The sequence below is a fragment of the Lynx canadensis genome, chromosome D4, assembly GCF_007474595.2.
Source record: "Lynx canadensis isolate LIC74 chromosome D4, mLynCan4.pri.v2, whole genome shotgun sequence".
In the NCBI taxonomy this organism is placed as follows: domain Eukaryota; kingdom Metazoa; phylum Chordata; class Mammalia; order Carnivora; family Felidae; genus Lynx; species Lynx canadensis.
Genome location: NC_044315.2, coordinates 69,818,386 through 69,843,199, shown reverse-complemented (window position 1 = coordinate 69,843,199; position 24,814 = coordinate 69,818,386). Strand labels below are relative to the sequence as shown.

Below are 24,814 nucleotides of genomic sequence, written 5' to 3'. Positions count from 1 at the left end.
AGCTACGCAATTTTCAGCAAGATTTATTGTAAAAATACTGGTGGCTATTTTGCACTCTTTCTCCAACAAGTCACGGAATTGAATCTTTCTATGTAAGAGGTGGCGGTTATGGGGGAAACAGCGCTGCACTAGGCTGTGGGAAACTCGAAGCTGGAGTCCTGGAGCTGCCCCAGGCTCTCACTGCATAACTCTGGAAGAGCCTCTACTCTTTAACCTTCACCCCGTCCTCATAAGTTCCCTAGTACCTCCTCTCCCCACTTCACCAGAGAGGGGGAGGATGTGCTTGTGAATCCTTTGCAAACAGTACGAGCAGTGGCACAGATATAAGGAGTTGGTGACATACTTGGGCATGTGTTTAAGACTGTGCTATTTGCAGTTACGGTTGAACGGAAAGGTTGATGTAAGTGTTGTCTTTCCTCTTTGCTTATATAGTCTGTGGCGTGTGTTCTGGGTTTGTCACAGGCTGAAGAAAAAAAGGTTTCTGAGAAGACTCTTCAGACCCCACTTTTGCCTTCCCCTGTAGCTGATCACGTGAAGTGTAACATTTTGAAAGCCCAGCTGGAGAACGCATCCCGAGTGAGTGCTCAGGTACCCGAAGCACATGCATTCCTTTGATTTCGTGTCACAGGATTTTCTTCCCGCCATATAGAAGAAAGAGGCACTCTAGGCCTGAGATACTGTCAGTCAGGGTCCAGTCAGGAGACAGGAACCACACCTTTTGTGTGAACAGTTTGAATACCAAGAGTTATTAACTGGCATACACCTGTTAACTGTGTAAGCGAAGGGGCCGGCTCTGTAGGTTGTGATGGGTATGAAGGCCACAGGCTGCGGCAGTGACCTCCAGCATCCAGTCAGCTGGCCTCACTGGCGGAGTGGGCGTCCTTTCCTCCCCCACCATTCTTTGTGGGACTCACCAGAGGCAGGAAGAACAGGCTTCTTTCAAAATCATATGACATAATTCCTCCCAGGCTTATTACACTGATATGAAAAGACAGATTCTGAATTCCTTTGTAAGCTGTGATATGTGAGCATAGAGCTGATTATTATTCCTGATCTAAAATGTGAGGTGGGGGATTAAAGTGTGGGTTTGACTTTTCCCACACCATCCCTTTCTCATTCAAGCGTGAGGTGGCACATAGCAGGGGCTCAATAAAAGTATGAATGCAAGCATTGATTGCATTTGAATGATTAAGTGTTAATCCCAATGATGGGGGATGACTCACGAAAACATTTTTTTTTTGTTAACTTATATAAACACCAGAGAAAATTTCTTATTGACTGAGCACTTGGTGCTTTGAGTTGCCTTCACATTTCTGTAATCCTTCAAACGTTGGAGACTTGAAAGCACTTTGCTCACTAAGATACTCAGTTTTGACTAACCTGCCTGTTTCCTTTAGCAGGTTGGAAAAGAGGAATCGACGTTTGTAAATATCAATAAGAAATCCAGTCTGCAGGATGCTAAAGTAAGGTCTGTTGCTTCCTGTTTGAATGGGGAAACAGTACCCTGTATCATCAATGTTATCCTTGAAACATTACTCACAAGGGCATTTGCTGATAAAATCAGAGGGGAAAAAGAAAACTGGAAAAAATGCGAGCATTGGGGCGCCTGGGTGGCGCAGTCGGTTAAGCGTCCGACTTCAGCCAGGTCACGATCTCGCGGTCTGTGAGTTCGAGCCCCGCGTCAGGCTCTGGGCTGATGGCTCAGAGCCTGGAGCCTGTTTCCGATTCTGTGTCTCCCTCTCTCTCTGCCCCTCCCCCGTTCATGCTCTGTCTCTCTCTGTCCCAAAAATAAATAAACGTTGAAAAAAAAAAATTTAAAAAAAAAAGAAAAAATGCGAGCACAAAGAGAGAGAAAAAGACTGGTTTAAAACAAAGACTGGCTTAAGTCTCAGAAATGCTGCTTATTCTCAGTTTTATTATTTCTACCTGCTGTGCTAACAAAGAAATCACTTTGAGTTGCTTTTCAAGTATATAGATAAGACCCTGTCATTCCCCTGCTTGATGTCATTTAAAGGCTCTGCATTGCTCTCAAGGTGGAGTCCAGACTTCTCAACAGAGCACAGGAGACCCTTTAGGACCTGGCTTCTGTCCTCCATCCCAGCTCAGCTTATCACTCTTCCCTTGGCCATTGATACGCTCTTCATACTGAGCTACTCTGTGGTGCTAGAACCACACATGTTCTTTAAAGCTTCCAGGCTGCCACCACTTTAACCCCAGAGGAAAACCTTCCTCTTCTGATCTCACAGAGAGCAGACACACTTCCCCCTCTCAGCCCAAGTAAGGAACAACCTATAGATCATGGCAACTCCATTGCCAGCTTGGTGGTCTACTAATACTGGGGAGGTCTCCCTAGGGTGGGTTTCCTAAAGTGCATCCAAGGGTCACTGCATCAGTCTCTTGTTAAAAATGCAGACTCTTGGGTCCTACTGCAGACCTTTCAGATCCTTTGGGGTGGGGTGGACAGGAACCGGAATTTCAGCAAGTACCCCAGGAACCACTGCTCTGGACAATTCTCGATGTTAAAAATAAAACTAATACTTTTCTGTGTCACCTTTGATTCCTAATCCATAGTTTTGGTATAACTCAGGCATACCCCAGGGCATATACCTGGCTGCCTCCTGGACTTTTCAAAATCTTATTCATCTCCTCCCACCCTATCCCACTAACCCTTCACCTGTTTTTCAGTCTTGGTTAATGGCATTATTATCTACCTGTTATCCAGATCTGAGGCCTACGAGTCCTTGCCTTTCTCTTCCTTCATCCCTTCATATAATTGGTCACCAAGTCCTGCTAATTCAGTGTTCACATTTTCCCCTACATCTGTCCTCTCCCCTTCATGACCCTAATCCTGGTCTACCTCAAGCCCTCACTATCCCTCTGCCTGGATACCTATCCCCAGTCTTCGAAAGTGCTCCCGGCCAGCCTGTTTTCACCAGTATCCTCCTCCTTGTTCTAAGGGCCTTTCTAAAATGCAAATCTGGGGGTGGGGGATAAAAAATAAATAAAAAATAAAAAATAAACTAAAATGCAACTCTGACGAAGCCATTCCCTTGCCTAAAACCTCTAGTGACGCCTTGGCTTTCATTGTAAACCCCGGAGCCTGAGGCCCTTCACAAGGTTTCCCCCCGGTTTTTCCCCAGCTGGAGGGGAAATCCCCTGCTCCTCCCTTGGGACCTCACCCATCAGCAGCACCAGCGACTTGCATCCCATAGCCCTCCGCTCTGTTTTCCACCTTGGAAGTCTTCCCTCCGTCTGGTTAAGTGAAATTCCTCCATGGAGCTTTCCAGATGCCAGTCACTCTACCCAAGTGAAGTTATGTGCTCTCCTGGTTGAATATAAGCTCTTTCCAGGGACTATGTTCAGGTGACTCTAGGGTCCCAGCTTGAGGAAATCATGAACCTGGACTACGCAGACTCCAATTCATTTTGCTCATTCACGTGTTTATTCGGTAAACATTGACTAGACCCTGGCCATGTGCCTATTACCATATTAGACACGAGAGGAGAAAATGGGGATGCAGAATTGTTCAGTGCCTTGCCAGAAGTTCCTTGCTGAGGACCTCAATTTGTTTTGATATCCTTTAGTCCCAGAAAATTTCTGGTTTTGTAAAATGAAATTAGTCATAACTACTACAACAATGTATGAAAGCTTTTCCTTAAAATCACTGTTTTGAGTAGGGCCCACTGGGTATCTGGCATATTTTCTTGAGGAAATATAGAAGTGAAACAGTTTCTAACATGTTCACCTATACACGATATTAAAATGTTTTAGAACAAGACTTAAAGGCCTTTTGATTATGCATTTTTCATATTAAATACTCTGTTTATCTTTTAAAAAATATATTCCATGCTATATTTAAAATAACACAGCTTCCAGATTACTTGGAAGTGAAAACGGGCTATCCACAGGTTTCTCTTTGCGCATTTTATAGGCAAAATCTGGTAATGAAGCAAACCCTGGAGGTAGATGTTTTGGATAGGGAAGCTTTACATGGAACCCCAATTATATTCAATTCCTACCTGCTATATTTTCTTCCCTATGATTTTAGTTTTTATTTTTGGACTTTCTATGATTTTTTAAAGTTGTATTTAATAAATATATCTAATAAATATAAACAAATATTAAAATTTTATATTAATTGATTAATATTAATATTAAAAATAAATATGAATAATATATTTAATAAATATATTTAATAGAGTGGAAAGGAGGAAAAAAGGGTACATTGGTTATCAATGTTATTAAGGGTATAAATTAACTGAGAAAGCAGTCCGTACCGCCAAAACAAGACCATAAAACTTTTCTGTTGGTAATATTCTGTTTTTTGGTATGCCTCTAGAAGTCCTATTCCTATACGTGTGGAAACTACCCAACCAGCTGTGGAAAAGCCGGAAATCAAGCCTCCCCGAGTGAGGAAGTTAACAAGACAATACAGTTTGTGAGTTTTGTACTGCAAGTCTTTCAATTATAACCACAAAATCGATGCTAAATGTTCAGTTATAAATGCTTTTTAGCCTCTCACACCCTCTCCAAAGAGCCATCCTAAAAATATAGTTTGATTCCAATTTAAGTCATAATGGGACTAGACTTTTCTTGTTGAAGACATTACACGGTTGGCATATGTGTTATTGATTGTTATGTAACAAATTACTCCAAAATACTACAGTTTATGTGGGTTGGAAGTCCAGGCATGGCTTAGTTGGGTCTTCTGCGTCAGCGTCTCTTACAAAGCTGCATTCAAGGGTTGGCAAGGGCTGTGGTCTCCTGCAGGCTCATTCCTGCAGTTTGGGGCAGGATTTGGTTCTGGCTGGCCATTGTCTGGAGGTTGCCCTCAGTTCCTAGTCATGTAGGCCTCCCTCGCTTTCTCCACTGGAGAAAGCACACAAGAAGAGCCAGAGAGAACTCTCACAAGGCAAGAACTCTCACAGCCTTTTGTAACCTAATCACAAATGACATCCTGTCTCTTTTGCCGTATTCTGTTCATCAGAAGCAGGTCGCCAGGGCTAGCCCACTCTCCAGGGTCAGGGATTACACACAGGCATGAATACCAGGAGGAGGAATCATCGGGAGCCATATCAAAAGCTGCCTCTACGGCATAATCATGAGATGGTAGCCTGGTTTGTCAACAGAGCCAAAGCTAATCATTGAGCTGTTTGAGACCTAGGAGGGGAGTCATGCCCAGAATAATCCAGAACCACCGGGCCTGTCCAGTTTTGTTTCTCTTAATGAAAATTTCTTGGCTATCATGTGCACAAAGTTGTTCTAGGCAGAGCAAAATGACTTTGCCAGTTCCCATCTCAGGAGTCACAATTTATTGGAGGGAGAAACTGATTGCCAATAATTACAATCCAAAGGAGACAGGTAAGGGCTGTAATAAGAGGAGTAGTAGTTTAGTAATAGCAGCAGTGCTAATCACAGTGGTGGTTCCCATTTCTTGACCTTGACTGTGGCACTATTCCTGGGTGTTTAATTGGTCAGAGGACTGCAAGAGGATCTTTGGGTGCCATTGAAAGCATGTGGCCCTGGAGTCAGAAAGGCTTCTTTCTGTTAGAGCCCTGGCTAGGTTACCTCTATAAACTCTGGGGGGAAATTACTATTTCAGCCTCTCTCTTTTTCTGTAAGATGGGTGAGGTGATACCTACCCCTGAGGAATTTTTTGAGGGTTAACATGAGATAATGTGGGTAAAGCCCATAGCAAAGGACCTGGCCATGGGATGAATTGGTTCCCTTTCCTTTCTTTTCAAGGACCTGAAAGCCTCTGAGAAAAGGTCAAGTTTAGAGGGTACCCTGAGTGCAAAGTGTAGCCAGTAAGGGTAACTCCAGATGCAATGCTCAAACGGCCGTCTCAGGCCTGCCACCTGCACCTTGTGAAAAGGAAAAGAGGCAGCCACCTCCCACCTCATTAGCCTTAATAGAACTCTGGACAGTTACAGCGGCTGTATTTCCTGGGAAAGCCAAAATTGGTAATTCAAATAATTAACAGTCCTAACGGTTTCTGGGGGACAAATCAAGCCATGAAAAAAATCTGCTCCCCTGAGGATAAAGCTTTCGGGATTAACCTTTCCTTTTACATTTTGAAACTCCAAAGGTTATTATCACCTATTTGGGACATGTAACCATGTTGGAAACAATGACTAATACATGGCCTGGAAGGGAAGAAAATTTAACTCACTACATTGGCTCGTTTAAGTAAACCTTTTTCAAACCTCTAACTTCACATGTATATTTCTTAAGCCACCCCCACCCCCCGCAAAGTGTTGTGTTTCAAAAATCAAAGACTAGCAGGATTTTCCCCATTAGTAATAGTAGCAAAATTAATGGATGGGATTTAAGCTTGTGCCCCATTAATAGTTCTTAAATCATTGACACTGGTCACCACTTATGTACTCATCTCTTCTAATCACAGATATTGACAAAGTAAATAAGCACAATGTCAAGGAATACAGATGGGAAAAACTCAGATTTTCAGTTTAAAAAATAGTTCTACGTTACTATTATTGAAATGCACACACACACCCATACACAGCCCTTTTAGCTGTCATAGTATATCTAGTTCTAGGACAGCAGGATGTGTTTTTGGATTTTAGACTTTCCCACAAGAGCATCACAATGTTCAAGTGCTCTGAACAACTTTTCAAATTGCTGCTTTTAAGGATATAAACAAAAACCCCAGCCATGTTCTTTCCTGGAAATAATGACAGAGGGAGGAAAAGTGTGGCTGTTATGTGCAGAGAAAAGAGAAAAGCAGAACTCTGTAGAGTTTGAGGCAGGAAAAACGTCATCTTTCTATGGATACCAGCCAGTATGTTTAGAAAATGATGAACTGCTTTATGTTTTTCAAGAAATACAACTTTATTATACGTTTAAACATAGTGTAAAAGCCTAAAAATATTCTGAAAAGAATAATATTCCAAGCCTAAAGAGAAAAGGTAACCGATCCCCTAGCATCATGCCACCAGAAATGACTGATGTTCATATTTGATGACTATTATTTTAGACATTTCCCACATGTGGTTAAAATGGAAAGAAATAATTCCAAAGAAAAGACTCTAACTACACATAAAATTGTACTGATTAAATGATATTTCATGAATTTAACATGAATTTACCTTAGAAACGGAGGTTGAATTGAAAGATGTGATGAAGTTAGGTAGATGTCTCTTTGCTACAAGATCTAAATTAGGACAAAGGTTATAAAAACCATCAAGAATTTGGAGTCTTTTTCAATTTTAGGCGGTGTCGGTTGACTTCCTATTGTGAAAGATGAGCTTTGTTTTTTGTTTTTGTTTTTGTTTTTTAATGGCAGAAAATAATTTTAACCCCACTTTTCCACTTAACTGCTATGTGACCTTGAGGAAGTCATGTTACAATCAGCCACTGGATATCATCTACTTCTCTGAAGAGTGGAGACCATAATGCAGGGCTGTTGTGAAATTCAAATGGGCTAATAATGCATGTGTTACTGATCTGACTTACTTCATCAGCATGGATCCAAACATGTGGCGTCTTATTAATGTTCCTACTTACTTATTCCAACCTCACCTGTTCCCTTATTAATAATAAACTCTAAATCCTCCTCTTGAGGCTTCTACATACACAGAATGATCTGAAACCCCTCAGGACCCCTCCCTCAGTGAGTCCTATCCACAGCAATTGTATACCATGGCCACATTTCCCAGGAGGTCATTGCCATGGTGAGGCCCCCGTCAGGCACCCTGCTCAGGCCACACTGGTGCCCACTGGCCCTGGGCCTTTTAGCTACACCCTTGCTCAGCCATCATTTCTAAAACATAACCACTGTGCCAGCGTAGTTCTAGAAATTCCACACGGAAGCCCCTTAGGGAAAGTGTGTCAGGGTCCCCGAGACTCCCCTCAAGTTTGATGATAGCATAGACTATGTGGCATGGCCCAGGGTTTCAGGTATTCAGTGACACCCTTATCAGGCAGGATATTCCAAGGGCCCAGAGGTTCTCCCAGGAGCTCCCAGTGGCCAGAGGTTCCTTTGGAATATGCAGAGCTGGAGCACCCCAGGCCTGCAGAATTAGCTCTTTTCTGCACAGGCAGCAACGTGGTTGGCATTAGGGGAGAGAGGGCTTGTCTTAATTTCTAGAAGTTTGAGAAAACACTGTCTATACTGAGAGGGGGCGATTGATGGTGCTGCTCTGTCCTGTGCCAGTATGACCAGATTAAAAGGGCTTCCTGCCTTGCCATACCTTGTGGGAGATCCAACCTACCCCACAAATCCACACCCTGCAGACAAACCCAGAACGCCAACCCAGACTTGTCCTCCCTCATGGTGACTTCCTGTCTAGTGTACTTTTCTGCCTGGATCATCCCATTCCATCAGAGAGCTTCTAAGACCAGAGCTGCTGGGCCCCCAAATAAATGTGCCCAACTCCTCCCCTGTAACTACTTTATGACCCCAAAGGAATGGTTGCTGTTAGGCCACAAAAGGGGCCATTATCCTTTTCACTCATGGCAGTGGGTTCTCTTTTAAACATTTTATGTATATATTTATTTTTAATGTTTATTTTGGGGAGAGAGAGAGAGAGAGAGACAGAGCTTGAGGAGGGGAGGGGCAGAGAGAGAGGGAGACACAGAATTCAAAGCAGGCCCCAGGTTCTGAGCTGTCAGCACAGAACCCAACGCGGGGCTTAAACCCACAAACCATGAGATCATGGCTTGAGCCGAAGTCGGATGCTTAACTGACTGAGCTACCCAGGCACCCCACAGCAGTGGGTTCTTAAATGGCTTGTATTTACCCTCCTAAAGGAGGCCACTCCCTTGGCTTGGTGGCTTCTCAAAAACTTAAGCATAGGACCACCGTATGACCCGGCAGTATGACCTCAAGTGGGATTCCAATCCCAAAGAATTGAGAGCAGGGTTTCAAACAGATGTTAGTACCTTAGCAGGTGAATGGATACACAAAATACAACCTGTCACTGCAATGGAATATTATTCAGACATAAAAAGAAATGAAATGTTGACATAGGCTACAACATGGATGGACCTTGAAAACATTATGGTAAGTGAAATAAACCAGATACAGAAGGACATATATTGCATGATTCCACTCGTATGAGGAACTAGAATAGTCAAATTCATCCAGCCGGAAAGCAGAACAGCTGTTACCTGGGGACTGCAGGGAGAGGGCATAGGGCATTATTGTTCAATGGATACAGAGTTGCTGTCAAGGGTGATGAGAAGGTTTTGGGTGTAGACAGTGGTGATGGGTACACAACATTGTGGATGTTTTGAATGTCACTGAATCATATGCTTACCAATGGATAAAATGATAAATATCATATATGTCTCTCCATAATAAAGAAAACAATTCGAACCTCATGGCAAATGACAGAAAATCCAGCCCAAATTGGCTTTGGTGAAAATGTCACTGTATCGGATCCTGTAAGCTGGACATCTGGCAGACATCTGTTTGGGGAGCTCCCCCGCCCCCTCCCGGCCCTCCCTGCACTCCCCACAGCCTGTTTATTGTTGTAATGAGCAGAGCTTCATGTGCTTTTAGTAACCGCAGTGATGAAGATGACCTCCCTCCCGACCTGGCCGAGGCAGTAGGAGCGTCCACAGCCGCAACCACACACACCACCACGGCCACCACGCAAGTCTCAGCGCCACTGGTGTCCCCCAAGGGCCACAAAGTCAGCTCGCCTCAGAATTCAGAAGGCAAGGGCCCGCTGTCCCCAGGGGCCAAGGTATGGGGGGAAAGCCCCAAGAGGAGTAGCTGCATTTGCTAGGAATTCAGTATAAATGTAGTGCAGGGCATCCCTCGAGCATTTAAACTTGGCACAATCAACTGTGTGCTCGTAAAACAAGGGTAGCGACCACCGGGGCAGGGTTTTTATAGAACTGTCCCCAAAGATGACCTAACAGTTTATGAGACACAAATGGCGTAAGAAAGACCTTGTACATTGTACTTTAAGAGAAATGGGAGAGATTTTTGAGGGTGATTTTGATTTTAGAATATCATCCCTATATAATCCATTACTGCACCGTAGAGGTAGAAAACAAGAAATGTTTTTTGCCCCGTAATGGAAAATCTGGAGGAGTGAAAACATAGGAGCGTCCCCATCTCATTCCTTATATCAGATGGCCGATACAAATAGTTTAAAAATGGGAAATATTATTTTCTTCGTCAGTTTGAAATTTCGGGAAGTTGCCAGAAATGTGAATGGGCTGTGACAAGGCCTTGCTCAAGACATTTCTCTTGGTTTGCTCTGAGTGCCCCTTGGCTGCGGTCACTCTACGGCAAGTGGTCCAAATACATTCAAGCCTATTGCTCTACAAGTAGATGCCAAGTCAAAGGCTGCTTGGTCTGTGGACCCCACTGAGGAATGGTGGGTGCGTGGGGTGGGGGCCCTGAAGGCAAGACCAGACCCCAGACTGTGCTTCCAGCTGCTCTGTTCACATGCCTTCTGGCTGCTTGCAATGAGCTGTCACTCCACAGCCCTTGTTTCTCCAAGCCTCAGCTTCCTCCTCCTAAAAATGAGAATAAGATCTGCTTCCCTGCCCAGCTTATGGGCCAGTGTCCAGTCCAGTGGAGGTGACATCTGGGCAAACAGGTCACGATTCCTGATAGCCTCTAAGTAACAGTGGGCCAGGCCACATCCTCCTTGACCAGGGCCAGTCATTTCTCAGCTCCCTTCCCAGGGTCTTTGGGATACTTTGTGGTCCTCAATAGGACAGGCTGCTCAGGCCGGGGACTCCGCAGCCAGCGGCTGGCCCGAGTGAGGCTCCCTGCTTTCCTGCAGATCAGCTCCTGGGTTCCCCTGTCTTGTGCAGAATCCCTGATATTGCTTCGTCCCAAGTGTAGACACAGGTTCCTATCACAGATTCTTCACCATGGTTAAAACCAAGTGAAAATATTTATGAAACAAAGGAGAATTCAGTGGGGATGTGGGTGGCATCGTACCAGAGGCCACAGGGCTCCCTCTCCTGGCCATCTCTCTCCTTAGGGCCCTGCTTGTGCCAAGTTGATGGGGTTTATTTTTTTTTTCCCCACAAAGGGCCTCCAGGCCTCCCATGCTGCTGAGACCCTAGGACAGGAGGAAAAAATGTTTTCCCAAAAACTGAACATGGTTTTTGGAGAATACCTCCCTCCCACCATAAAGATCTTCCTAATTATTATGCAGATGAGGGGTTTTTTAAATTTCTTTTAAATTTCTTTTATTTTTTTAATGTTTGTTCATTTTTTGGGAGAGAGAAAGAGAAACACACACACACACACACACACACCCTGTGTGAGCAGGGGAAGAGCAGAGAGAGAGGGAGACACAGAATCCGAAGCAGGCTCTGAGCCCTCAGCACAGATCCCCATGCAGGGCTTCAACCCATGAACCACGAGATCATGACCTGAGCCGAAGTGGGATGCCCAATGGACTGAGCCACCCGGGTGCCCCATTTAAATTCTTTTTTAAAGAGAACCCTGTGCCACACATGGGGCTTGAGCTCACAACCCTGCAACCCTGAGATCAGGAGTCCCATGCTCTACTGACTGAGCCAACCATGTACCCCCTGCGCCCATGAGTTTAGTTCCTTGAGGCCTTGACCCTCTTGATCCAGGATGGGGTCTTTGCTCTCTCTATATTCAAAGGACTGTTTGAAGCATCTCCCCCTCCAAAAGACCAGTCAAAGAGCACCGAAAGCACTTAAAGAGAAGTTGTTGGCACCTTTTAAAAGAAGGCAGTTCTCTAGCTACATACTGTTTTGCCCATAAGGTTTCAGAAAACATGTGGGGTTTGGTCTCTCCCACTTGCATGCTGCTGGGCAAGGGAATGGTAATAGAGGACTGGCAGAATCATGGGCTCTGTGATGGGAGGGAGGGAGAGGAGGGAGAGGAAACTGTGTTTTCTGGTGAAATTCCCTTGTCTGTCTGGAGCCGGCACTAACCAGCGATGTTTTGTGCGCCTTCCTAGAGTCCCTCTGACCGAGGAGGTGCCTTTACGTTGGAGCCAGGCGATCTCGATGGACTTACGGAAGCTACTCCTCTGGTAAACCTCCCAGTGTGCTAAAACCGAAAGCCCCAGGCTTTAGAAACATCTGATAGTGGGGCGGATGCACGGAGGTGGGCATTGCCACTGGAAAGGCTCTTCCTCTTGTCCTGCTCACAGCCCGGAGCCTCGGGGATCAGCCTTCGTTCAGGGGTTCAGGGTTCGGGCGCATGGTTCCCTCTACCTCCCAGAGCCCTCCAGGGAGGTGGCGCTCCCTTTCTCCTGAGGGAGGCCACAGGGGTCCCGCCCGGCCTGTCTGCTGCTCCCATTGCATGTAGGGCTCCTCGGTGCTTGGGTCTTGGCTTCTTGGCTTTTCCGGGGCTGCTCCCTGCATGCCCACCATGGGGTATCTTTCGCTGCCGCTTCTAACAATGTGCTGCGGTCTGAAGCACGGGCGCCAGGCCTCCCCCCCAGCTTTCCAAGCCCCTCGTGCCTTCCTGCCGTCCTCTATCCCCTGCATACATGTCTCCCCTTAGGGATGGTCCTCATGGAACTCCTGCAGGTGAGAAACCCTGTCGGGGGAGAGAGCACTGGACTGGGAGTCATGCAGGCCAGATCTGGCTCCGGTCTCTGTTCCCTTCCTTAGGAGCCTCGTCATGGGATAGAGGATGCCATTGTTTCTCGTGTCTGCCTAAGAATGTTCTAATGATCACATGAGAGAGAGCCCTTGACGACTGTAACGGCACCATAAATGCGTGTGACGTGTTGTTAGTAGTGTTAGATGACACAGGCAAACGTGGAGGTACCCTCGGCTGGGCTCAGACTGATACTCAAGTGTACTTGAGCATAAATCGTGGTCCACACGTGTGGAACGTGAGTCAAAATACCTCCTGAAAGCTCACTGCACACCTGGCTTGTGTGAGGCTCTGGGAGTGGACAGGGCAGCTAGAGGCTGGAGGGGAGTCGGGTTGATAAAGGGCCAGGATCGACAGGAGAGCCACGTAGGACATGCCAGGGGGAGAAGCCAGAAGTGAGAGTCATTCAGGACTGGCTCACTGGAGGAGAATACGGTGGAGAGGAAGGCTTTCCAGAAGGCTTTCAAGAGGAGGCAAATGAGGCAAAATGCTGCCTAGGCCTGAGGAATGATCGCCGTGTCTGCCTCAGCTGGCACAAGGAAATCATTTGTGATTTAAACAGTTGTCCTTGTCATCTGGAGAGTTGGTACAGTCTGAGAGTTTCGAGTCAGCATGTTTGGATAAACAGCCGAGAACCGACAGTGGGCAAGACACCCTGGGGTCTGGGAACCTTCAGAGTTCCTTCCTTCCCATGTTGGAGAAAATGCAGCTGACTTACTGATGGCCTTCTTGTTAGACAGATTGTCACGATAGGGTAACCCAGAAGCAGGGCCTTCCCTCACCTCGTCCTCCCTTTGCACAGATGGGGAAATTGAGTCCCAGAGTAGGGTAATCACACAGGGACGGAGCTTGAGCCCGGCTGTTCCAGCTCCTTCTCTGGTGCCCTTTGCATCATCAGATTGGGCTAAGTCTGGCATCTGGATTTCAGGGACTTGCCACTTTGGAAAAGAACAATGCCTGGAAGAAGGGCTGTGTCTAAAGCGCTCCTCAGACTGAGACTGCAAACCCTCAGCTGGAGGGCAGCAAACCCCAGAAGGACCCGACAACCCCTGGGGCACGACCTGAGGGCCTATGAAGGCAGAATGGGGAGAAAGCTAAGTTCCTAGACCCACATTGAAGAAAACATGCCAGGCAGGAGTAGAGGACAGTGGGGGAAGATCTCTCTCTCAGTTAGCCTCTTGAGCAACTTCCAGACTGCTGGAGCATGCTGCAATTAATGCCATAAGAGAGTCTATAGAAACGGCTACTGCTGTGAAACCCAGTGCCTAACCCTGTCTGGGGCCACTGAGAAAAAGAAGGCTTCATAGTGCTAGGGTTTTGAAGTATGAGTAGGAGTTTGCCAGATGGAAGTAATGGAGCAAAGCATTCTATGCGGAGGGTACAGCATAAGCAAATACTGAGTATTTATTAAACATTCTGGCATATCTAAGAAGTTGAGGTATGTTACAAAAAAACATATTGTGGCTCGGACAGGAGTGATGAGATTCCCTTAAAAACCACTGTGTTGCAGATCCAGCTGGTAGATCTGCTTGCCTCATCCGTATCCTTTCTTTGACCATAATGGCCTGAGATTAGAAAGGAAGCAGCATCTGCCAGGGACCCAGAGTTCCTCTGATCTGAGGCACTAATGCCTACCAAGTGAGTGTCCAACCTCTGCTTGTACCCTTCTGGCAAAAGGGAGCTCAGTCCTTCTCCGAGCACACCTTGCTTCCATCTCTGGGCTGCTCTGAGCTCCGAAACAGAGTGTGGGGTGCCACACTGCCCTGGCACGGGGCAGCTGACGTCCTTTCGCTGCACTGAGACACGGCTGCCCGCGTCACAGCTAAAGTTCGCAGTGGATATGCGTTCTCAGGATGAAGTGTCCTTTGTGTTGCTTGTGTGGACTTGAGGTGTGCGTGCATGTCCACAGGGCACATTCCCACAGAAGGGGTGCGGAGGGCTGGTATTTTGATGTCAAGAGCCTGCTTCATTTGGGGCTTTCCTTGGCATTACTGGCTTTGATTTTACTTCACTCCAGAGTCCTGTCTCCACCAGTGCCGAAGGGTCCTAGAGAGGAAGGGGGACTCTGGCAGCCTGCTCCTCCTGTGTGGACCTTTCCCCTCCACCTCCTCCCTCTGCTCCTCCCAGGATCATAGAAATAGAAGCAGTAGTCCCTTCTGTCCTTGTGGAGGTGTATGTGCCCCAGAGGATAGTGGAGGAGAGCCTGGATTTAGGGTCTGGGGCCAGATGAGACTCCTAAAGTTACATTACTACCCTGGTTCCGTGGGCCAGAGCTAGAAGAACCAGAGAGAGAGAGAGAGAGAGCTGGGACCAGAGTCTCTTGCCTTCATCCAGCGTGGTCCCACCTAGACATTATCAGCGCTAGTTTAACCCTTATGGCTCCAACCCTGATGATCCAGTCTCTGTGTGGAGTGATTTCCAAAGAAGCATAGTCCAAACAGCTGAGAATAATAACAAGTTTCAGTCTTTAACTGGCATCTCTCAAGATCCAAGATTAAATTATCACCTCCCTGGTAACACTTCTCGAATCACAACTTGCTTCCTTCTTAATTCTCTTGCACCCTGTGCGACTCCAAGGATTTTTCATCCCCATACTCTCCAAAAAAAAAAAAAAAAACACATTCTTTCCAGCATCACTCCTGCAACACTCTTTTCCCATATCTTTTCTGCTCCAGTGCCCACTCTTTTATTATGTAGTTCAGTTTAGCAACATCAGCCCTACAACCTGTGCAGCTGTTGCCTGCCCATTGCCGGAATCTGCATCCCAGATCTGGCAGTCAGGTTGGGGTTTCTGCCTGGGACAGAAGAGGTGGGTGGGGCAAGAGGGGTGGGGGAGGGACGAAGGCAAGCGAGTGAAGGCAACACCCCTGTCCATTTGGTACCCTCCTTTGGGAGGTGAGTGTGGGCACATCCACAGGGTACGGGTGTTAGCAGAGTGGAAGGACGGGGCATTTACATATCAATCGTGTCCCCCACCCCAGGTCTAGCATGCTAGCTTCTTTCCTCTGGTGACACACACCATGAGCACCTATGCCTTCTGTGTTCCCGGTGCTTTCTCTTTAGGGCTTGTCCCTCCCCGATCCCTGTACTTCATGAACCACTCACCCAGCTGCAAAGCAGCGACAGTCACAACCCAGGTCTGTTCTGGGCCAGAGAATATTAGTCAAGCGTTCATGTGCCAGGGAGAAGACTGGCCTGGTCAAAGGAACGTTCTGTAGGACCAAAAAAAAAAAAAAAAAAGGCCTGTGTTGGGTGTCAGAAGAACTGGCTTTCCATCGGTCTGAACAGCCTCGTTTGTATTTTGAACCTCGTTCTATCAGGAGGGCTGAAGCTTGATCCGAAGTCACATCAGGGTGCCTGTTCCGTGTTCCTGGGGATTCATCTGTCTTCTCCAGGGCACAGGGAGACGGAGGGAAGTCTATTTAGGTTGTGATGTCATCTGTTTGCTGATACATCTGGGGCACTCCCTGCTTCCCTCATGCCCCTTTTGGTGGGTGGGAGTCGTGGTCCTGCTGGCATGAGAATCTCTACCTGTTGGACATACCACACAGCCATTCTGTCCCAGCTCTACCTGGGCAGAGGAACACTTGTCCCCCTCTGCTCTTTAATCCCTGTTCCCTGGCCTCTACCTGTGGAGCTCAGGCCCCTCTGGTCAGACTTCCTAATGTCTACCGCTTGTCACTTTGCCTCTGACTTTTCTCTCCAGTCCTCAAACTGGCAACCTCTTTTCTTATCTGGATGATGAAGAAGCCTTCCACATTTTCATCTTCATTTGTCTATGCCAAAAATCTTTCTGTTCCCCAAAGAGTCAGATTTTAAGACTCAAAAGCCAAGTAGCTTAGAAGAACCTAGCTGCTTGAATGTGGAAAAAACCCAAGGAGGGGAGGAAATGCCGGGAGGAAAAAAAAAATAAAATGTTATTTCAAAATAGTATCCTATTACACATGTTCTCTTATTTCCTGCTCATTTACTAACAGATGCTTACGTAGAAAGGTCAGAAATGTTTGTGGGATGGCTCAACATTCCTTTACTATAAAAGTCCAATGTCAGGCAAAGCCTTGTCATTCATCACCACCTTCAGCTGAGACACTAGTGGCTGGTACACATTTTGGCATTTGGCAACATATCCATGTTTGTTGATCATTTATGCCAGCTTTTATTTTCTTCAAAAAGCACACCTGAGTGCCTGCTTATCTGCAGAGGCAAAAGCCCTGTGGCCTGGGGTCCCTGGAAGTTGGTTCTGCTTGGGACAGTGTTGAGTACTGAGGCTGGGGGACGGGAATGGAGCCCACCCCACTCAAGTCTCAAATGCCATCTTGTGGAGGGGAGGGTTCATGCTGAGGACAGGAGAGAGCAGTAGAGGGATTCTCAGCAGGCTGCTGAAACTTGACTGTAAATGGCTACTATGGACTCACTTGTTTCTGAAGAATGGATACGGAAACAATCAACAAGAGGGTCTAGAACCACGGCTTCAGACTTTGCAGGTGCAATTTTTCTGCATCTCCAAATTTGAATAGTAAACAAGACTGTTGTGAGGTAGTGGTTGTAAAGGCCCCTTTGGAAATTGCCCAGGACCGCGCAAATGTAAAGAGGTCGGAATCAGATCGATTTGGAGACAGAAAAAGGTGCCTGCAATTTTCTTGGCCGTGTTTCAGTGCAACTTACCCAGAGACTGTACTTCGTTGGTTATGGCAGGATTTACAACTATTTAAGGAAGCTCTCTTGAACTAAAAGGCGTGTGTATTTATGCTCTGGATTAAATGGTCCCTCCCTGCAACACACACTAACCCGGTCAGCGGCCCCCTCTCCTAGCATCAGAGCATCGTCTCTTCACCGTCCTCATCCTCACCGGTACAAGCTGTTGGACCTCTGCTGGTGCATGGCACTACTTAGGGCTGGGGTGGGGAACCCAGTACCCCAAGCGATGTGGCATTTTCTCACGATGCTTGGTATCTTCTGGCTACAGTAACAAGGTGCCTCGGTGGTGATACAAGGTGTCATGGCCTGGGCCATGGGTGTGGGAGCGGGGGTGGCCAGGGCCATTATGTTTTCTGAACATAGATAACAAAAAGCCATGACAGAGTAAATCCCAAAGTCCATGTTCCTCCTTGCTGATGTATGTCTTTCCCAGAAACACGCTGTTGGACACCTGCTAATCACACCATAAGGTGGGCCCTTACTTAGCAGGGTGCAGGAGGCCACCAGGCATGGAAGGCCAGTACACTCAAGTGTGTGGCCATTCCTCATACTGCTTGCACGGCCAGCATCACTAATTCATCGCGGCTCTCTTTCTGGCTTGGCCTGGCCAGTGCTGCAGGGAGCCACTGCCAGACCCGCGCAGTTGGCACAGGAGATGGCCCCTGCCTGCCAACCCCGGGAATGGGGTTTTGATGGGTTGTTCTGCTTGGATAGTGGAGAAAACAGATGAGAGCCAGGGAGGAGGAGAGAAGGTGGGGAGACGAGGGAGGAGGGGGGCCTAAAAGCCAGCTGGCCAGGGGCTAGAAGCAGGCTCGGGCGAGGCTGGCTCCAGAGCAGTCTGGAGTTGACAGATCCTTCTTGCACTGTGCTGTCTTTCTCTCCTTCCCCTCCCTTATCTTCTCTGCCTCCTCCCCTTCTCTCACCACCTCCTCCTCCCCTTCTTTCCCCTCCTCGCGAGCAGGCAGAGCCCGCCAGCGCCCCCCCACTGTGCCCACTCTCGCTGTTCTCCTCCACTCTCTCCCCCCATGAAGGAAGAGACCACTGGAGTTTGCATGCACCCTCCAATCAAAACGAGGCTGGTAGGTACCCTGCCAGGGAGAGGGGCCTGGCCAGGAGAGGTGAGGCGGGCAGGAGCCACCAGGCGGCCACCCCGGGAGTGCATGAGCACTAGACCTTCCGGAAGGGCCCGGCTGACAGGTGCTCTGACTCCAGGATGGATACATAGTTTGACCAAATTAGGACACATGGCTGCTGGCCTGCCCTGTGTCTCTAGGTCTCAAGAACCAGGAAGAGTTCATTTTCATAAAGCTTTGATAAGCCTAGATGAGAAAAACCTTAGTTGCATTTCTATTGAAAATAAAAACTTTTTTTTAAACTTGTCTTTTCCTGCTATTTTTCAAGATAACAGGATGTCACATACCAACCTGAAAGGAAACACCCATATCCCCAACCTAGCACATTTTTTTCATTCTTACATGTGTCCTTCTAGTATTTATTCATGTCCATTCACAATTTTAGAATGTTAAGTCATAGTATCCATATCATCTCCTGTTTTTCCCTTTTCTATTAATGTTGGATTGTTTCTCCTTGTTCTTGTTGCCACATTGTATATGACTGTGTATATTCCATCCAGGGACTGGCCTACCATTCACCTAACACATTCTTACTGCAGGACCGTGCTTTCTTTCCAGTTTGTTGCTGTTCGAGGGAACACAAAAAGCTGTTGCATCAGGCTGGACCCTGCTGGGTTCAATACTGTGACCTTGGCTTTGCTCCCTTTCTAAAGTGATTCTACCAAGAGACAGCACCACCAGAAGAGGGAATATACTTTGCCACAGCTGAGCAACACAGAGTGTAACTGTTGGGATAGATTTTTTTTTCTTAGAGAAGATGTAAGATAATTCTTTAAAGCTGCCAATGTTCACGTTTCTTTAATAGCAGTAATATGCCTCTTCTCCGTTTTACTTCATGATGGTCTGAGAGTCTTATCTGTATGCAGCTTTTCACTTTGCTAGTGGTCTCAGAACACATGCTGCACCATTAGGCCTGGGAGGAGAATGCACCATGGGGCTTCCCCTGGATCCTCTCGCCGTGCTGCTGGCAGCCGCTGCTGACAATTTGAGTTGACACCTAAGTCTTTTCTTTTCTTTTTTTTTTTTTTTTAATGTTTATGTATTTATTCTTGAGAGAGAACACAAGCAGGGGAGGGGCAGAGAGAGAGGGAGAGAGAGAGAATCCCAAGCAGGCTCCGTGCTGTCAGTGCAGAACCCAATGTGGGGGCTCGAACTCACAAACTGCGAGATCATGACCTGAGCTGAAGTCTAGTCAGACGCTTAACAAACTGAGCCGCTCAGGCTCTCTGACTCCTGAGTCTTAAGGCAGTTTGGGACCCATCCTGGGAATTTTGAGATGTTTAAAGAGGCCAGAGAGAGTTTAGGGAAGGGGAGCCGGCGTGGACTGGACATCTCCGTGCACACAGCAGAGACATGGTCATTCGCAGATTGGTTGAGAAGTACTCCACTCATTCAGAACCCCTCCGCAGATCTGAGCGTGTTCTGATGTGCTCTTGCTCAGCCCTACTTTAACCCCCGTCAGAGTGACTCAAGGCCATCAGGTAGCTACGCCAGGGTCCACGGACCAGCTCCTGGGAGAGACGTAAAAGCACCTGCCCAGGGGCAGTGGTGGCCTCTGTGTCCTGACTGCAGCTCTCTGGTGGCAGGTGGCACAGCGAGCATTCACCGGCAGGGAGGCAGGCAGTTTCTGTGCCCTGGGGGCTGCAGGCAGAGCCAATACCAGAGTCATCAGGCCCCTGGGCCTGCTGGCAGTCCTCTAGGCCAGTAGAAAGAAATAAGCACACTCCACATCCCCCGGGGCTCCCAGGAGGCCAAAGACAAAATGACCAAAGGGGAAGGAATGGGAGCAGAGGCTCTTTTTGGCCACGCATGGCCGCCTGTTCAGGCTGGTGCCCCCACTCTTTCTCAGACCAGCTCTGTGCTGCAGCCTTCCCTCCGCACTGGGCACTTCTGAGCACAGTGCCTTTTAATCCCCAAAGGCCACGGTGGCAGGATTCGCACGTTCTTCCAGGGGTTTCTCCACAGTTTTCCTCTGTGGCCACAACTTATAGGGAGTCCAACAACTACAGGGAATACCTTCTGGCCTAATTAGTGCGAGCCTCCTGGTGCCCGTCTGCTCTCATAGACTGTGTCCCCAGGATGTGGCCTGTAGCAGCTCCTAGTCCATGGCCCACAGCTGGGGGGCGGGGGAGGGGGGGACAATCAGCAACCAGGCAGCTCTGTCTGCCTCATTACACACCTGGTCATGGCCTTTATGGATCAGGCCATACATAGGGCTCAGCATGCCTGGGAGGCCCACACAGCCTCCAGGAAAAGAGTTCCAGGGCAAGGTAAGCGTGGGGAGCCCTACAAACATGAGAGGGCATCCCTGCTGGGGTCCCGGCCCCAACAGTGCAATGGCCCAGTACAGATACAACCACTGGCCAAAAGGCCTCCGGGACCTCTGTGTGTTTCCTTAGACAAGCCGTGCGGGCTCTGCGTACGTTCCCCTGAATCCTTCAGTTTGGTGTTAAAAGTGCACCCCCAAAGATTTCAGAACTCTCCTTTCTAATCGGTAAGTAACCCTCTTGTCTTTCTCTTTTTGAAGATAAAAACGTTCCCAGCTGATCCAGTGACCCCGTTTCCTGATGCTTTCATTACAGGGCCACAGTTCGCCGTAAGTAGATTCAGAAACAGGTCTGTTCTTAAAATGTTTCCCGCGTGGCATGCTTTTCTGTGGAATGCCAGACAATGATGTCGACAGCTTCTTCTAATCCTATGAACTCTGTCAGGTTGGGAAGGAGTGGGGTTTGGGGTCTACATCTTTTCGTTGTCTTAAGTTATTCGATGCTTACTTATGACATCACATAAGTAAACTGACCATTCCAAAGTGACATGTAGTACATCGAGTACATTTAGGGTCACGCAACTACGACTTCTAGTTCCAAAACATTTTTATCACCCCCGGAGGAAACCTCATTCCCGTGACGCAATCACTCCCGTTTCCCCCCACCCCCCCCAGCCCCTGGCAATCACCAATCTGCCTTCTGTCTCTATGCATTTCCCTAGTGCGGATATTTCACATAAATGGATCATGTATATGTGACCTTTTGTGCTGCTTTCACTGAGCATCGTGTTTTTGAGGCTCATGCACATTGTAGGGTGTATCAGCACTTCATTTCTTTTTATGGCAGAGTAATGTTCCATTCTGTGTATATACCCCAGTGTGTTGCTTCCTTCATTCACTGATGGGTGTGTGGCTGTTGTGAACAGTGCCGCTGTGAACATGTGTGTACATGGATTTGTTTGAGTTCCTGTTTCCCATTCTTTCGGGTTGGATCTACATCTTGATAATGGTGTGATCTTAGGTAAGTCACTTCGCCACTCTCAGCACCAATCTCCTCTTATTCTGAGCAGAAATAGTAATACGAACATCCTCCTTGTGTCTGCTTCAGGAAGGATCAAAAGCGATCAAGAACCCGGCAGAACATTCCCAGCCACAGAATGTCCCACAGGTTGTTTCCCAAGGGTGGAGAGGCAGGGGTATCGTTAATGAGAGCAGGTCATCCTTGACAGCTGGCTTCAGGCCCCCCACTGCCCTTTGCGTCATCAGCTTCTTTAAGCTCTGAAAGTTGTCGAAATACTCTGAAGCATTTAAACGTTGTAGTTTCCTCACTGGCGAAGTGAATGAGTTTGATGAGTTTCAGGGTTCTTTTCAGCTGCATTCTTTTCTTTAAATGAAAGCTTCTGCAGAACTCACTCTGTAACAAGCGGCTGCATGGAGCAGAAGTGGGGAGTCTAAGATCACCTCCTGTTTCCCCTCACCGTCTCCTCCTTCCAGGGGTCAGCGTTTGTAATTCCTAGAACTGAGTGATCCCTGAGGCTCCTTCCAGAGGCTTTCTGGCCAGCCCGGAGGATCTGTGGGGTGGCCTAGGGGTAGCCAAAAGTGCAGTCTCGTGAGCTAGGTGATGGTTCACGACCAGAGGGGCTTAGCCACATGGAGAGGGAGGAAGTGGCTGGTGTAGCTTTCAGAAGTTGAACAGAGGTAAGAAGGCGTCCAGCAGTCCAGGCAGAGGTAAAACAGGTTCCTAGAATAATGCATTTCTAAAGTCACGAACAGCTTCCAGCACCTGCCTTGTAAGAACCAGAGGGCCTGAGACACGGGCTGGGCCAGGCTGTTAAATGCTACTACCCCTACGTTCATCCGGCCCCTGCAGTTTCACTGGGCACCGTTCCCCAGCCGGAAGCTCCGCCTCCACTCCCCTCATCTGGCCCCGTGTGGGGCCCTCTGGCCTCCTGCCCAGCCTTGGCAGTGCTGTGAGACACCCAGGGAAGCCCTTCCTGAAAAGCCAGGGGCCAAGATGCAGCAGGAAGCCAATGCAGAAATCACACCGGGACTTTTAAGAGTGGCTCGAGGACAGCAATTTTACCAAGTTTCAAGATAATACTGGTGCGGCTAGTCTGGGGAACCATACTTTGGGAAGCACTGCTACAGTGGTGAAAAACACCAATTATGCAGTCAGCTACCTTGGGAAAATTACCTAACCTCTCTGAGACTTACTTTTCTTGTCCATAAAATCAGTTTTAAGGTAGGTGCGTTTTTCACCTTTTAAATCTCTGAAGTCAGAAAATTCTTACATTAGTGGGCGTGTAAGTTTGGCCATATTTTTCGTCCTCTGTGGCACGTGCAAAAAGGGGGGTTCTTACAACTGATGGTGTCTAATGTGATGAAATTGACCTCTGCTTTAAGAGTTGCCAAGAGGTCATATATGTAAAATGGCCCAAAATAAAATCATTAAATAAGTGGTAATTGATTTTAGCAATTATTAAAAAATATATCAGCAACTGTGTGGTAAGACTCAGGGAGTAGCTGACAGTATAAAAATGGAACCTAAGTTGAGATTGATTTCCTCTTTTCTGTTTCCTTGACAGGCAGACTTTAGAGACAGTAAGTTACAGTGCTGTCCTGGCCAGTCTTCCCCACTGATTCCATCAGTGACCCTGAGGCCTTTGACAGAGACCGTCTCCACCGTGCAGACCGTCTACACCATGCGGAAGCCTGTTTCTCTGGCAGCCAGGTGAGTCACCGGCAAGTAACCGGCAAGTCCCTGGTGACAGGGAGAGCAGGCACAGGCTCCAGTTTCATTGTGTTTTTGACATCAACAAGGCTCTTATTTATTCTTCATTCATTTATTCTGTGAGTATTTATTGAGCCGTCTACAAAGGCTAGATAGTATTCTAGACCCTAGGGATGTATAGTGAGCAAAACGATAAAGTCCCACCTTTATGGAGTTTCAAAAATTAGTGTTGGGGGAGGTGAGACAGAGGTTAAATAAATGTGTGTGTGTGTGTGTGTGTGTGTGTGTGTGTGTGTGTGCATGCGCTCATGTGAGAAAGAGAGAGAGAGAGAGAGAGAGAGATAACAAGCTAGGGAGGAAAATGAAACCAACAAGGGCAATGGGGCATTCTGGGATGGCCTCATTGAGGTGGTTTTTAAGCAGAGACCTGAAGGTGGGAAGGGAGCAGTCTTCAGATATTTGGGGAAAGAGTAATAGTCATCACAGGGAGCAGCCAATGCTAAGGCTTCTAGAATGGAATATTGCCCAGAACAGTTAAGGAAGAGTGAGGGGGTAGTGCAGCCAGAGAAGAATGAATGACAGGACCCTGGACATCTTCCCATTCATTCAGAAGACCTTTCCTGAGAGACTGCTATGTACGAAGTCCTCGAGCTGGGCTTTGGGGCTAGGCTCTGGGGATTCAGAGATAAATGACATGTATGGTCAGTCTGCTGGCGAGCAGTGTCCTGAAGAACTCTTAGTCTGATGGAGGAAACCAGGAGGCAGCCAGACAATTTCAGGTCATTGTAACCCTAGCAGCTGTCAGGGGTCCTTAAGGGGCCTGAGAGTCGAGAACCGAGGTCAGGAAAGAAGATGGGGGAGATGCATTTCAGCTGAATCCGTTTTTGTCATTTTTTAGTGTAATCTCATGATTTTGTCACCTGCTCTTCTTCAGTGCAGAGACGCTCCGGCAGGAACTGGAAAGAGAGAAAATGATGAAAAGACTATTGATGACCGAACTGTGAAATTCTCCCCTTGTTGCCTGGAGGATGGCATGGTGCCTTCTGTCCGTTTTCTCTCTTCGGGCTTTGTGTGCTCACTCCAGCACAACACACAGATGTGTGCTCTGTTCACCAGGTCTCCATGGCTGGTTGAAGCCAACTTCTGGCTTGACTTTATTGGAGAAGTTATTTTCTGTCTTCTGAGTATTAGAGTTTTTCTGCTACTCAGTATAGTTGGGACGGGATTTGGTAAGCCTAGGAGAAGAAAGATGGGGAAATGGGATTCCTTTTAGTACTACCTGTGTGTATATATTGCTAACCACAGGGGGTTAATATGGCACGGAATCCTTTGCTATCAGTCCCAACCATGATTTTGTATGATTGAAACTTGGACCAAGCTTTGACTGTTTGTTAAAGAGTCAT

The 24,814-nt window shown here is 47.5% G+C and overlaps 1 protein-coding gene across 7 annotated transcripts in view; it reads left to right on the top strand.

Moving 5' to 3' along the window:
• EPB41L4B (erythrocyte membrane protein band 4.1 like 4B) overlaps positions 1-24,484 on the top strand; it is a 128,736-nt gene extending 104,252 nt beyond the window's left edge. Inside the window, exons 18-26 of one of the 7 annotated variants that reach the window (XM_030293634.1) lie at positions 463-588; positions 1,401-1,468; positions 4,340-4,438; positions 9,536-9,713; positions 11,934-12,008; positions 18,247-18,360; positions 20,942-21,010; positions 23,266-23,411; positions 24,346-24,484. In XM_030293634.1, coding sequence (XP_030149494.1) covers positions 463-588; positions 1,401-1,468; positions 4,340-4,438; positions 9,536-9,713; positions 11,934-12,008; positions 18,247-18,360; positions 20,942-21,010; positions 23,266-23,411; positions 24,346-24,415 — 945 coding nt within the window. In that variant the 3' untranslated portion in view covers positions 24,416-24,484. Of the gene's footprint in view, positions 1-462; positions 589-1,397; positions 1,469-4,339; positions 4,439-9,526; positions 9,714-11,933; positions 12,009-18,242; positions 18,361-20,941; positions 21,011-23,265; positions 23,412-24,345 lie in introns of those variants that run through there. The other 6 variants (XM_030293631.1, XM_030293629.1, XM_030293627.1 and 3 more) reach the window with 6 other exon arrangements.
• Positions 24,485-24,814: the final 330 nt, after the last annotated feature.